The 14,236-nt window shown below is 55.3% G+C and overlaps 2 protein-coding genes across 11 annotated transcripts; both read right to left on the bottom strand.

The window, feature by feature from the left end:
- Nucleotides 1-369: 369 nt before the first annotated feature.
- PIGO (phosphatidylinositol glycan anchor biosynthesis class O) lies at nt 370-7,533 on the bottom strand. 8 transcript variants are annotated; one of them, XM_070053779.2, is made up of 13 exons: nt 7,436-7,461; nt 7,020-7,140; nt 6,823-6,914; nt 6,203-6,714; nt 5,539-5,682; nt 5,243-5,366; nt 4,825-4,984; nt 4,433-4,612; nt 2,699-4,226; nt 1,979-2,185; nt 1,537-1,757; nt 903-973; nt 370-754 (listed from the first exon to the last, which is right to left on the bottom strand). In XM_070053779.2, exons 3-13 carry the CDS (start codon nt 6,855-6,857, stop codon nt 625-627), a joined length of 3,312 nt encoding a protein of 1,103 aa, XP_069909880.2. In that variant the 5' UTR covers nt 6,858-6,914; nt 7,020-7,140; nt 7,436-7,461; the 3' UTR covers nt 370-624. The 8 variants fall into 8 exon arrangements, 6 of the variants coding, with proteins under 6 accessions (XP_069909880.2, XP_051700282.2, XP_051700264.2 ...); XR_011380776.2 differs by lacking the exon at nt 7,436-7,461 and having other exon boundaries at nt 1,537-1,761; XR_011380777.2 differs by lacking the exons at nt 6,823-6,914; nt 7,020-7,140 and having other exon boundaries at nt 1,537-1,761; nt 7,350-7,460.
- Nucleotides 7,534-10,525: 2,992 nt separating this feature from the next.
- STOML2 (stomatin like 2) lies at nt 10,526-13,689 on the bottom strand. 3 transcript variants are annotated; one of them, XM_002708008.5, is made up of 10 exons: nt 13,616-13,689; nt 13,241-13,378; nt 12,742-12,841; nt 12,556-12,614; nt 12,373-12,474; nt 12,083-12,217; nt 11,785-11,929; nt 11,591-11,670; nt 11,240-11,368; nt 10,526-10,807 (listed from the first exon to the last, which is right to left on the bottom strand). In XM_002708008.5, exons 1-10 carry the CDS (start codon nt 13,658-13,660, stop codon nt 10,670-10,672), a joined length of 1,071 nt encoding a protein of 356 aa, XP_002708054.2. In that variant the 5' UTR covers nt 13,661-13,689; the 3' UTR covers nt 10,526-10,669. The 3 variants fall into 3 exon arrangements, with proteins under 3 accessions (XP_002708054.2, XP_089156268.1, XP_089156272.1); XM_089300142.1 differs by lacking the exon at nt 13,241-13,378; XM_089300146.1 differs by lacking the exons at nt 12,742-12,841; nt 13,241-13,378.
- Nucleotides 13,690-14,236: the final 547 nt, after the last annotated feature.

Here is a 14,236-nt window from a genome sequence, read left to right on the forward strand (position 1 = left end):
GGAAGCTCCATTGTGAGAGGACACACAGAGCGGGGGACTCAGCACTGTTTGGGGCTTCAGACAGTAGAGCTTGTGTTTCATGAGTCCTGGGCTTCTTTTCATTTTTTTTTTCTGTTATCAAAAAAAAAAAAAAAAACTTAATAAAAAGTGTCATATGGCAAAGGAAAATGGCAGGTGAGATAATAAGTGTGATTTGGGAGGAAGTGGAGGCAGGGAATTCAGCCAACTCCAAAAGCTTGCCAAAGGTTCTCAGATGTAACCAGGCCTGCCTAAAATGACTAATGCCATCTACACCTGCTGGGAAGGAAGGCTGCCCCTCCCCCTAGCCCTTATAGGACATGGGGGTTTCCTCTACATCTCAGACACACATTATTTACATTATGATTTTATTCTTCTTGGGAGATCACCTTCCTAGTCTCTCAGATGCATCCAAATCCGGAGTTATGGGATCACGAGCCACTGTCGTTCTGAATGATCACATAATGAAGTCCCAGCAGCCAGCAGCCCCTGGATACACAGTGGTAAGAGGCAGTGTGGCTGAGCCTCTCCTGCAGGTCATCCAGCACCTGTCCAGGCTAACTTGTTCTCCAGCTCTCTACGTGCAAGCATCCACAACAGCCTGAGCTACCTCTGCTGGGACAGAACTAGCTGCCTGAACCAGGAGCTCACGGCACCATCCACTCGCATCACCAAGGCTATGCCCAGGAGAAGTCCCACGCTGCTCACAATGAAGCCCAGGGCCTCAAAAATGAACCTGCAAAGAAAGGTGGCGTCTCAGAGGACAGAGAGGAGGCCTGGTGCCTCTTCCCTACGGAGGCAAAACCTGTTCATTATGAATGTTCACACGTTGCTCCAAGCTTCTCTCTCCCCACTACTGCTCCTTCTCAAGCAAATCCACTCACTTGGGGGCAAACACCTTCCAGACCATGAGATGCCTGCGGAGGATGGAGGCTGCCAGGACACAGGCCAGAATCTACGGGAGGAAAGGAAGGGCCAGGTGACTCAGGAAGGGAAAGAGGAAGCAGGGAGAGTTGCTATATTCCCCTGTAAATGCGAGGAGGAAAGCACTGTGTGTCAGTGGAAAAAAACCCCGGGCTATGAGTTGGGAGACTCGATTCTTGTCCTGGCTCAACACTGACTCACCAGGTGACCTGGGGCAAGTCACTGCCCATCTGTGATGCTAACACTCGGGCTGCCTCTCTGCCTCCCAAGGCGGAAGATGTCGGGGCCACATCTTCTGCCGCTGGAGGAAAGGATTCCTGACTGCAGCGAGGGAAAGAATCAAAGAATCCAGGCCACTGCCTCAGATTTTCTAGTCTGCCCATTAATGGAGCAGTCCCCAAATGCCACAAACAGGGTCTGGATTTAGGTCGTAGAGAGGACATGGTCCAGGACTAGGATTAAAGAGATGCAGATTTAAGGTTACTGAGCTTATCTGTACCCCAGTGAAGGATCCCAAGGGTTTGAAAGTATGAAAGGATGTGAAGCACACGCATGGGGAAAGGTCACCAACTCCTGATCTGCCGCTGTACTCACCTGAACGCCAAGGACAAAGAGGTACTTGAGGCCCAGCTGCAGCAGCGCTGCATTGAAATGGTGAGGGGCCTCCCGGAGCCGCATCTCCATCAGTGGCTCCTCCTCCTCCTCTTCCTCAGGCCTGACTTTGGCCTCAGCTTCATGCCCTGGGGGGTGCTGTCTCCTTTTTGGCCCTTGACTCTCACACAGAAAGGGCCAGAGCAGGAGCAGTGGACAACCTACTGCCTCGGGGGGTGGGGGAGAGGGAGAGATGTTATCAATGGAGGACCCCGGTGGGCCAGTCCACTCTGGTCCCCAACCACCCACAGCAATTCCATCTCCAAAGAGCCTAGGCCAAGGGGTTTCAATGATCCAACAAAATCACATCTCCCCACTCAGATCCAGGAGCTCCTTTTCTTTCTACAGAGTAAACCATGGAAGCCAGGGAGGGATGAGGAGTTACCTGCAAAGAGAAGGTGGGAGGCAAAGGTATTGGCTCCCACTAGCAAAGCAGGCAGCCAAGTAGAGGATCCGTGACCTTCTGGGAATCCCACGAAGGCTGCGTGCCAATGGATGGCGGGAAAGACAGGCTGGTGGCCAGTGGAGTAAAAGGTCTGTGTGGCCATGAGGGCCCAAGCTGAGACTGCCTGCCAAGGCACAGTAAAAGGACCTGGAAGAACAGATACACCTCTCTATAGCCTGCTGCTCCACAATGCACACTCCTACTGCGTCAGTGCTAATCCTCTCACACACACATGCCTACCACCCCGACCTCCCGAGAGGCAACGCTTTGCTGTTCTAATGCCCTCTGTGACGCAAAGCCCCGTCACCCTAATGCGAACCCTGCTATGGTCAATCTCTCATCCATGCACACCTCATTATGCCATTAGGTAGTCATCAACAACCACCTCTATCCCTGGAAAAGGCAGGGAATGTGCTCATGAGGATACGGCCTTTCAACGAGAAATCAATTTTGGAGGACTCCTTGCCTCCTGCCTCCACGAACTCTGAGAGCCAATGGGAGGGATCAATTAGTTTGGTTACTGCAGGTAAGAGAGAAGACATTAGGAAGGCCTTCCCGGCTCTAAGGGGCACAGGATCTTATGTGAGCTGAGGAACTGTAACAGCGACAACTCCCATCACTCCTGTGCTCAGCTGAATCAGAGCTGAGATGGGTACTTACCAGGGCGGGGCACGGGGATCCCGGCAGCAAGCAGGTGCAGGAGAAGGAAGCTCTGCAGAAACAGAAGCAGGAACACGAGACTGATGCGCTCCGTGTGCAACAGCAGAAGTGGGAAGGCCAACAGGGTGAGGGCCGTGACCATGGCAGCCGAGTAGACACTCCCCAACTGATAGGCAGCCACCGTCAGTGGACCCTCGGATCTGGTCCTCTCTAGCCGGCCCCGGAACTCCTCCTGCATGTGTCGGTAGATCTGAGGAACCACGTAATCCAGGTCGGCCTGAGAAGTGGGGGGGCCTGAGAAGGGAGTGAGGACAGTCCTGGTCCTGGGGGCACTCGCCCCGGCCTTCACCAGCACCGTGACGGGCCTCCAGAGCAGCAGCACGAGCCCTGCGGCGGCCAGCCCCACCACAGCCCGAGGCAGTACAGCCGACGCCCCAGCAACCAGAGCTCGGAGACGCGGGGGTGCCTCCTCTGCTCCCGAAGCCAGCGCCCAGTAGGCAGCAGTGCCCAGTGCCATTAGGGGCAGCCCCCAACGCACAAAAAGCACAGGGGGCTCAGGGCTCTTGAGATTACCATAGTGGCGAAGCCATAGGCGCACAGCAGCTAACAGGGCCACCAGCGCCCCCACACAAGCTCCATACCACAAATTCTTGGCTCGACCGCCCACCATGGATGCCAGAGGATTCAGCCATGGAGAGGAGTGGCAAGCGGGTGTCTCTTCAGGGCAGCGATGAAACAGCCCAGCTAGCCTTGTACATAAAAGCAAGCCAACGCCAAGCCTCAGGGCATATGTGCCACTGTGCCGTGGGAGGCCTGTTGGGGCAGAAGAGCCAAGACGGGGTATCGTGAGCAGTTTAGGTGGCAGCATCTGGCCCTCCCAATGAAGCTGCACAACGAGGAGCAAGATGAGCGAGCCCAGAAGGAAGGGGGTGGCCTTGGCCTCAGCTACAACAAAACTATCAGAGAAGAAGGCAGCCAGGCGAATGAGCAGAAGTAACAGGATGGGCCTAGGGATGGGAAGCAGGCTTGTGAGTGGCCTCCTGGGCCCCCAGCCAGCCCAGGCTTTCCACAGAAACGGCAGCAGGGAGCCCACTGCAGCCACTGCTGCCAGAACCACCGCATCCAGCTTCAGCCCAGTGGTCGCCAGCAGTCCAGCACACACGACGGCCCCAGTCACACCCCAGGCCACAGGCATCAGGAGTAGGGAGTAGAAGGGGAAGGCCGGGGATGTTGCCCACTGGGATGCCAACATGCAGAGAAAGCAGGCAGCAGCCAAGAGAGCAGCACCCCCCGCCATGCGGACCAGAGAGAAACGAGCCCAAAATTCGATGCACACGGCCCGAGCTCCCCGCAGGAACTGCTGCAGCTCAGCAGTCACAGCCTTCAGCGTCTCCTCAGCCCCCTGGGGATTCTTCAGAAGCCACTGGTAGTCAGCAGAGGCCTTGCAGAACAGGTTCTGCAACCGACGGAGCTCCTCAACGTGGAAGTCCTGAGTAGCAGCTGAATAGGTGTGAAGAAATCGGGACACCTGGTGGAAGGTCAGAGGCCAAGGGCAACAGAGGCAAGGAGAGGTATTTAAAAGCGGTATCTGGAAATCTGTGACAAACTCTGTCCAGGATGGAGGAAGGGTAGGACAATGGTTATGGAAGGTGGAATTGAGACCGGACAAAGGACAGGGAGTGGGTCACTGTGCTTCTCTCACGTCCACCCTAGCTTGCCCAACTCCTCACTTACCTGCTGGGCATTGATATGGAGAGCCGAGGCTTGGGCCAGAGCAGAGGAGAGGGGCTGGGAGTCCTTGCCCCCTGAGAACAGCTCAGCAATCACTTCTCCAATGTTCCCAAACGGGATGGGCAGGCCCAGCAGCAGGGCCAGTGTGGGCACAAGGCTGATTTGAGGAATCACCTCTGGTTCCTAGAGGGAAAGTACAGGGGTCAATGGGTTCATCACAACACTGCAGTCAGTATTTGGGATGGAAGAGACAGAGGTCGAGGTAGGAAATGAGAATGGGATATATCCAGGCTCATGGATCTGGGGGCTTAAAATAAAGGCATGCATTAGGACGCTGCAACCATGACATGGGCTGACCCCCCAGGAGACCAGATGAAGAGCACCCCAGGCCTCACCTCTGGCGGAGTGCTCGGGAAGAGGGCTGTGGGGCTGTACAGAAAGAGTGCAGCCGAGACCTCCAGCTCACTGTCTCCTCCATGGTCGCCACTCACGGTCATCCCATGGTCCCCAGCCACCACCAGCAGTGTGTCATTTTCCAGACGTTCCACAAGTCCCCTTGGGGCCAAGAAATGTGTCACAGGTAGCAGACGGATAGACTTTTCCCAGGGGCCCCTCTACCCCCAGCTATGAGTGGCCATAACTCTGATGCCCAAATCTATAAACTGAGATACTCAGATGGACGAGTCCTCTAGATTCACAAAAAGGCGGGAGAAGGCGGAATTCAGCAAGGAGACGGCAAGATAGGGACTTTTTCTTCTTCCACCCTGAGATTGTCAGACACACCCACTCCCCCAGCCAACAGCCCACACTCACTGGATCACCTGGTCCATCTGGCTAAGTTTCTTTGCCATTTCAGGGTGGTGCGGGCCATGCCTGTGGCCACAGTGATCCACACCCAGGAAGTGAGCAATCAGCACATCCCATTCACCACTGTCCACTGCGAAGGGAAAACACTGAGCACGGGGACTAAGGCCCACTCCTCAGCCCCAGCCACGTCCTGACACTCCCCAGGCTGCTGCACGCATGGGAGGCTCAGAGTGTGTGCACTGAAGCAGCCCTCCCTGGCGTTTCTGTTAGGCAGGGACTGAGGGCTCGGGCCCTGTGCTCACTGGTTGGATACAGGTGTTCCAAGATGCCATTGTCCACTGTGTGGAGGTCTCTGGTGTTGAAGGACGGGAAGAAGAAAGCTTGGGAGAAGGCTCCAGGGAAAAGGGCTTTCCAGGTGTCATCTCCCATGAAGACGATACGCCTTCCTGCAGGGGCAGAGCAAGGCAACAGAGGAGAGGAGCACCTTTAACGACCCATCAGAAATCTCTGCCATGCACCCCAAGGCCCTGCCATTCCATCCTGTAACTCCTTCTCCTTCAGAGCCCAACATTTTCAAGAAGTTCTCCATGTAACCCTACTCCATCCAGGCCTCTCACTGCCCGTTCCTACCAATCACCCTGTCGGTCCTCCATGCCCGAGTATCTCGGTGGATGTTTTTTCTGAGTGTGCCCCTTTTTCAAGGTCAGTGAGCTCTGCTTCTCTTCCCCACACTGTCAGCTGAGGCCCCATCCTCACTTCCCTCTTTCTTGCCCCTCTACTGAGTTCTCAAGAGTAAAATCCACATCGCATGCAGATTAAAAGCTTCACAAGGAGAAAGGGCAGATCAGGGCCCCTCTCCTTTGTCTCCCAAGTTGAGCTCCCTATACACAAGGCCCTGCACCCAAAGTTCTGGCTCCCTGACTTCTGAAGCAATTTGCCAAGATTTCCAAAGGGGCCCAGACTGACCTGCACTGTTGAGTTGCTTAATGAGATTGTCTTCTACTATGGCGTGACTAGCAAAGTTGCTGCCGGCATCGACAAAAGTGGGCAGTGAGCCTGTGGTGAGGGCCTTGAGGCGCTGCATGGTGGTGGTGGGTGGATCCACCTGCGCTCGGTAGAGCCGAGCATGGTGAGGCTGAGTCTCCAGGATCCTCTGCAAAGAACCTAGTTTGCCCAGAAAGGGCAGGGAGGCAGGAGGCTCCCCAGACCCATGGGAGCGCTGAGGCTGGGCAAAGTCAAATCGCAGAGCGTCTATCAGCACCAACACGACCCGGGAGAACTGGGCCGCCATCCAGCAGGCCCCGGGCTGTCCTCGATGCCCCCATGGCAGGGACCCAGGGCCTGGGGGCTCCTGGCAGCTGCTATGGTTAGTGAGCTCCAAACGGGTGAGCAGGAAGCCACTGGTGAAGAGGGCAATGCCAGCGTAGAAGAGGAGGCAGACCCAGGCCAGGAAGAGCAGCACTGAGACCTTCTGCATCCTGGTAGGGGAAGAAGAGGGAATTCATCACGGCAGGGCAAACACTCAGTAGCTACTCTGGTCGCCAACATAACGCCCAGCTAAAACCATTTCTGTTCGAAAGCCTTACTGGAGATAAACAGTCCCACTGCCAAGCCATCGCATCGTTCCTCTCCATCAGTTCCATGAGGTCCCCGGAGCATGGGCCTCAATCTGGAGCCGCTGTTAAAGACCAGCCCAGATCGACTCCGTCAGGGACACAGGAATGTGCACATATGCATCAGGAGAGCCTACTGCCGAAAGCACACGGTCGCGAGGAGAACTTACTCCAAGCGATAGACCGCTCTCCGCAGGCTTTCCCAGCGTCTCTCTCCTCGCTACTCTCAACACCCCTGCGGCGGCCAGGACTCGCAGTCGCCAAGAATCCAGGTCCGGCCGACCGCGCCGCCTGGCGGGGACCAAAGGGACGAAGGGGCGGAGTCATGCTCCGCTTCCCAGCGGCCAGGAGACCAGAGGCAAGACCTCCCTTGCGCCACGGGGCAGGGGCGCAGGTGGAGAGCCGGTCAGGCATCACTGGGAGCTGGGTGGCAGGCGGCTCTGCCTCTTCCGAGGGATTCCTGGCCTCCGCCTGGACGCTCTGGCCCCGGTGCTAGGTACCTGTGGCTGCGAGCAGGGCCCAGGGGCGTTGCACCCCTACTACGGGACAGGGGAGCGTTAGGGGTTCTGAGCAGCCCCCGGCTCACCTGCACCGACGCCCGGAAGTGCGACAGCGGCGCCCGGGGCCTGGCACCACCGAGCTGAGCGCGGCAGACAGAGCGGCCCACCGGGAGCCCCAGCGCCATCTGCCGGCACCTCGGTGGAAATTCGGCGAGGCTCATAGGGCTTGGCAAGTTTGTTGGGAGATTTCATAATTTAGGAGAATTAGCGGGCAAGGCACTAAGTTCAGGAAAGAGTTCGGGGAGCTACCGTCCTTTCGTGGTTAAATCCAAAAGCACAGAGTCTGGAGTCAAACTCGGCTCTCTATCATTATTTGGCATTGCTTAGTAAAATGAAAATAAGACTTTTCTCTCTTTGCTTAGCTAACTCCTATTGATAAGGTTTCATCACTCCTCTCAAATCAACTAAAGGAATTTTATAACTCAATAATAATAATAATAATAATAACTCCAAATAACCCAGTTTTAAAATAGGCAAAGGATGTGACTAAACATTTCCTTGAAGATATCCAAATGGCCAGGGGACCCACAGAGCGATGCTCAATAGCACTAGCCATCAGGAAAGCGCTGAAAATACCACTTAAGTCCACCGGGACGGCTGTCATTAAAGACAAATAAATACTGGCAAGGGGGTGTTAGAAACCTTCATTTGTGGCTGGGGGATCATAAAAAGAGGGCAGCAGCTTTGGAAAACAGATGAACAGTTTGTCAACAGGCTACACAGTGGTGAACTAGCAGAATCACTCCAAGGTGAAAACCTGTGTCCAAACAAAACTGCACCTGAATGCTCATAGTACTACTGTCCATCACAGCCCAAGGTGCAATCCCAGATGCCCATCACTGACGAATAAACAAAACGGCTTCTCAGTACTATTGAGGAGGGGGCAGGTACGGCTGAGGAAAAGGTGAGTGACACATCCTAAAGTTGGCGGTTCTTCAGCTCTGAATATACTAGCAAGCACTGACTGTATTTTTAAATGGAGGAGTTGTGTGGAGCGTGTGTGTTAAAAGCCTGGGGGGGAGGGTGTCTGACACAGCAGTTACGATGACACTTTGGACGCTTGGGTTCGAGTCACACAGCTCCACTTCCCATGTCAGCTTCCCACTAATGCACACCCTGGGAGGCAGAAGGCGATGGCTCAGGTACTTAGGTCCTTGTCACCCACACCTGAGACCCAGATTGAGCCTTGGGCTTCTAGCTTTGGTCTGGCCCAGCCCCCACTGTTGCATGCATTTGGAGAGTGAAATCAGTGGACAAGAGATCTTTATCTCCCTGCCAGTCATTTAAAACATAAGTACAAGACTTAAGCTGGCAATATCTTTTTTTTTTTTTTTTAAGATTTATTTATTTGAAAGTCAGTTACATAGAAAGAGAGACAGAAAGAGAGAGGTCTTCTATCTGCTGGTTCACTCCCCAGTTGGCCGCAATGGTCAGAGCTGTGCTGATCTGAAGCCAATAGCCAGGAGCTTCTTCTGGGTCTCCCACACGGGTGCAGGGGCCCAAGGACTTGGGCCATCTTCTACTGCTTTCCCAGGCCACAGCAGAGAGCTGGATTGGAAGTGGAACAGCCAGGTCTCGAACTGGCACCCATATGGGATACCAGGACCGCAGGTGGCGACTTTACCCACTATGCCACAGCGCCAGCCCCTGGCAATGTCTTAAAACCTTTAAAATAGGGGCCGGCGCTGTGGCTCAGTGGGTTAATGACCTGGCCTGAAGCGCCGACATCCCATGTGGACGCTGGTTCTAGTCCCGGCTGTTCCTCTTCTGATCCAGCTCTCTGCTATGGCCTGGGAAAGCAGTAGAAGATGGCCCAAGTCCTTGGGCACCTTCACCCGCGTGGGAGACCCAGAGGAGGCTCCTGGCTCCTGGCTTCGGATCGGCACAGCTCCGACAGTTGGAGCCATATGGGGAGCGAACCAACGGAAGGAAGACCTCTCTCTCTCTGCCTCTCTCTGTGTAACTCTAACTTTCAAATAAATGAATGAATCTTTAAAAAAAAAAAAAAAAAAAAAAACCTTTAAAATAAAAGCCTAAATTTTTGCAATGGCCCTACAACTCTACACACTATCCCCCTTTCCCCTGTAATTCATCTTCTAGCTGCCTCTTTGCTTCTTTTATTTATTTATTTGAGAGGTAGAGTTACAGACAGTGGGATGGAGAAACAAAGAGAAAAAGTCTTCTGTCCACTGGTTCACTCCCCAGATGACTGCAACGGCCAGCGCTGCACTGATTCAAAGCCAGGAGCCAGGAGCTTCTTCCAGGTCTCCCACACGGGTGGAGAGGGCCAAGGACTTGGGCCATCTTCTACTGCCTTCCCAGACCATAGCAGGGAGCTGGATGGGAAGAGGAGCAGCCGGGACTAGAACCAGCGCCCATATGGGATGCTGGCACTGCACAGCGCCGGTCCCAGCACTTTTGCTTCTTTATCATATCCGTAGTGGTTCCATTGCTCTTCCACTTAAAATTCCCACATGCTCTACCCCAGGAACTCTGCATTTACAGTATCAGTTTCACTCCCAGCTGCCCAAAAGGGTCTTTCCTTCACCTCCTTCATGTCTACCTTCCAGTCTATCGGTGAGGCTTCCTGCAACCCTGCACTCCGTGCCACAGCCCTTCCAGCACACCAGTGGTCATTTGCTACCACTGCTCCCTTACCTGACTGTGGAAGCAGGGGTGGCTGGACCTGCTGCTTTGCTAACTCCAGCGTGTGGCACGGAGGTTGGCTCGTGGCAGACACTAGATGTTTTTGAACAGATGCCCAGGGAATGCCCTCAATCCCTGAAGACCCTGTATGCAGTCAGCAGCTCTCCCCTGCCAGGCAGCCCTCTTCCGTATGAAATATCCCCTCAACACCTGCCTCTCACACACAGCCCCACGCTGGGCAGGAGGGGACTACACCCCGCAGTGGGCAGCTCCATAGTCATGTGGATTGATCACTCCGCCATTATCACACAGTTCCTCTTGAAGACAAAAAGGGTGCTTTCAGTTTAAATAGAGTTCATGCTCCTAGAAGCATCAGCTCCCAACACCTCACAGGATTGGAGAGTGAGTGTAGACATCCAAAGAAAACGCCAGTGACTTTCCCAACGTAATCCCCCAATCAAAGAGGACAGTTTCTGGTTTGCTACTGGTGAGTTTATTACATGATTAAAGTTCAAATAAAAAAATAAAAAGCAAACTCGTGGCAGGGAGGCCACAGACAGAATCTGGAAGTGCTGCTCCCCTGCCCCGGGACTCCCTGACCACGCCCAGCTCCACTAACTCAGCTTGACCCGATCAAGTTCCACATCAAGACTTGCATCTGTGCCTTGGACATCTCGGCCGCTGGCACGGGAAACTGAGTCCTGGGCCCCGGATCCCGGGGCTTTGGTGAGGGCCCCGTACACACCCATGGCCTGAGGAGAGGGACAGAGAGAGAGAGAGCCATGAGATCACCCTGCAGAAGGCACAGCCCAACCTACTAATGGCTGAAAGAAAAAGCTGTGACTAGGACTACTGGGCTTGGTTTGTCTTTTTCCTTCTCTTAAGCCTTAGACATAAGCTTTGGAGTTGATCCTAGGAATCCGTAAGCCATCAGAGTATGATGACCTGGGTACCCTGGCACAGGTATCTGCAAAAACAAAACAAAACAAAACAAAACAAAACAAAACCCACCTCTCAAGAGCACTCTATCTGCAGGGCTGAATGGAGGTGGTGTTCTCTACAGGGAACAAAGGAAGGGCCGGGCCTGGCACTCTGCAGACCAATGGGGTGTGAACGCTGGTGGTAGTGGGAGGTCTCAGTCCCTGGCACTAGTGCTCCATGCTGGGTCCTCAGAGAGTGCTAACCTGAGCCACCATGCTGGTGACGTCCCCGGGATTGGAAGGCAGCAGGATAGTATTGGAGTCCTTGGCCAGTTTGGAGAATGCGTTGACATACTGCTCGGCCACAGTTAGTGAAGCTGCTGCATCTCCGTTCTGTGGCCACATGGGAGACAGAAACAAAGATTGCACATTTGGAGACGGGGATGATGGAGAAGAGAGAGCAATGGCCTAAACAGAGGGTATGCAGGTCACAACACAAGACATCATGTAATCTGCCTTAATGGAACCCATAAAGGAAAGAATGTCCCCCAAGGGTAGAGGAGAACCCTTTCATGGTCAACTCTTGGCCCCCACTGCCACCCAGGGGCCTCTCACATGTTGTGTCAGAGCTGCAGCCAGGATACGAATCGCTTCAGCCTTGGCCTTGGCCTTGGCCAGAACTGCACTGGCCTCTCCTAGAAGAGATGAGACAGAGGCTGACCCACGGAAGACCCTAAAATGCCCAGAGTCCCGGTACCGCCCTTCAGAGCTCACGCCCTCTCCTCCCTCGGCCTCTGCCGCCTTCTAACCTGCAGCCTGATTGATCTGCTCAGCCTTTTCTGCTTCAGAGGCCAAGATCTGGGCCTGTTTCTTCCCTTCTGCCACGTTGATGGCCGACTCTCGGGTCCCTTCCGACTCTAGAACTGTGGCCCGTTTTCGCCGCTCTGCCTCTACCTGCAAGCCCCCAGCAACATGCCTTAACGAGAAGCCAGGGGAAACTCTTACCCACACTTGCAATTATGCCCATCACAACAGGGAAGGGAGCCCAGGTCCGCCCGGGACTGCAGCACCCTGAGGTCCCCTTCCTCACCCTTCTCTGGCCCCCACCTGCATCTGCATGGACTCTTTCACCCGGGGAGGCACATGGATATCCTTGATCTCATAACGCAGGCAGCGGATGCCCCAGCAGTCCGCAGCCTGGTTGATGGCATCCACAATGTTGGCATTCAGAGACTCCCGCTCCTGGAGGAAGAAGAGGTGTAAGCTCTACAGCCTCAATCCATCTGTCAGCAGACTGAGCTGATCAAGATCCCCCGGGGCTGATCTTGAGCCCCAGAAAAGACCGACAGTGCCAGGTTCAGGCCTCCAAATCCTAACTCTGTCTCCACATCACTTACCCGGAAGACTTTGTCCAGGGAGAGTTTGCCAAGCTCTGATCTCATGGTTGTCTGAGCTAGCTGGGTGACCGCATACTCGGGATCCTCCACACCATAGCTTGCCTGGAAGGGGCGTGGACAGTGTAAGAAGCTTGGGTCCAGGATTTTATCTAGAAAGGTAACTAAGAAGCAGGAGGCTGATACCTTGTAAGGGTCCATGATGCGCAGGTACAGGACCCCATCAATTTGAAGAGTTACATTGTCTGCAAGAGCAAGGGAGAAGAGGAAGGTCAGGCGCCCAGGTTCCAGCCAGCTCTTTCTCCTCAGTTCTGGATGTACAGCAGCCACATCCCTAAGGGTCTCCGAGCACCCACATCACCTGCCCCTCACCAAGAGTCACAGCCGACTGCTCGGGCACGTTGATGACAATTTCCTTGAGGCTCTGCACGTATCGGATCCGGTCTAACACAGGGATGAGGATGTTCAGGCCCTGGGAAGAGGAGTCACGGGTCCTCAGAAGGGCAGGGGCTGTGGGACTGGGAGCTAAGCTAGGCCTGGAGCATGCTCAGAGAAGCAGTAGCCCGTGCCGAGAGATGTCCTCAGGAGGCCAGAGCATCCCAGGTTGCAAAGCCCGAGAGGACAGACAGGTAAGGTTAGGTCTCTCAGTGGAGGGGAGGGCCAAGGAAACAGGAGTCAGCAGACAGCCACTTTTAGGCGGACAGGTGGGGCTGAGCAAGGGGGTGACACGGGATGATGGTCAGCAGCCTGGGCCCTGCCAGGCTGGCCCCAAGAGTCAGACCAAATGAGTAGGCAGGCCCCCAAGGAGGTCCCACTCCCACATGTGAGGGGGGAACGGGCTTCTGGCTGGCTGGCCAGAATAGGTTCTCACAGGCTCCAGGATCCGGTGGAATCGGCCCATTCGCTCCACCACCCAGGCCTCCTGCTGAGGCACAAACAGTACCACGGTGTTTCGGGGCAATCCAGAGGAGGCGCGGTGCGGAGCGCGGACGGACGCCTGCACAGAGCCCTGAAGGGCAGACAAGAGTCAGCAGAGACCCCAGCGGGCCCGGAACCCCACTCGTCCCTAACGCATCTCCCTAAACCCCGACGCTCAAGGATACCGGGGGAGGGACTCACGTGAGGACCACAACCTCTGACCCCTGTCCACTACCGAAGTTGGAATCCCGCTTCTTCCCAGGTAAGGGCCAAGCGCGACTCTCTGACCTCTCTCTCGACTCTCTAGAAAAGGTTGCCTCGCTCTCACCCTTAGCAAGAGGGCTCCAGTGCCCCGCGCCGCACGCGCCAGCATGTCCCACCGCAGCAGCGACCTCCGGAACCAACGAGACGAGGAGCAGAGCGGCCGCTCCTGCAGCCCAGACCCGAGCCTTTCCGCCCGCAGGGCCACTCCCCCGGATGTACTTCCGCCGTCCCTTCCCCCAGGCCACACTCACCCAATCAGCGTGGCTTGGCGGCGCGTGCCCCAAGTTGTTTGCGGGGAGACGCAGACCTTCCACAGAGGCCCCGGGGCTGCTGCTTGTTCTGGTTCTCGCCGTTCGAGGTCGAGATCCCCGGAGTGGTGAACAAAACGGACACTCTTTCCTGCATTCTTTACCGAGCCTCGAGACTCAGTTTACCCTCTAGAGCGTGTAGTCGCCCCCATCTGTCACCATAGCGACCGGTGGGTTGGCGCTGACTCGTTGCCATGGAGATTCTCTGGTAGCCCCGCTGTGCTGCGCCCAGCCTTCCCGCTGGGGACTGACCCCGTTCCCGTTGCCGTGGTAACTGGGCCTCACTTTGCCTGGTGATTGAGATGAGATTTTGCACTCTCTTTCCCAAGGCGCCACGGTTCTTCTGTCTCTTCCCAGTCGGGGTCTGGTGGGCCTGG

This window comes from Oryctolagus cuniculus, chromosome 1, assembly GCF_051225735.1.
Source record: "Oryctolagus cuniculus isolate XC-2025 breed Fujian yellow rabbit chromosome 1, ASM5122573v1, whole genome shotgun sequence".
NCBI lineage: Eukaryota > Metazoa > Chordata > Mammalia > Lagomorpha > Leporidae > Oryctolagus > Oryctolagus cuniculus.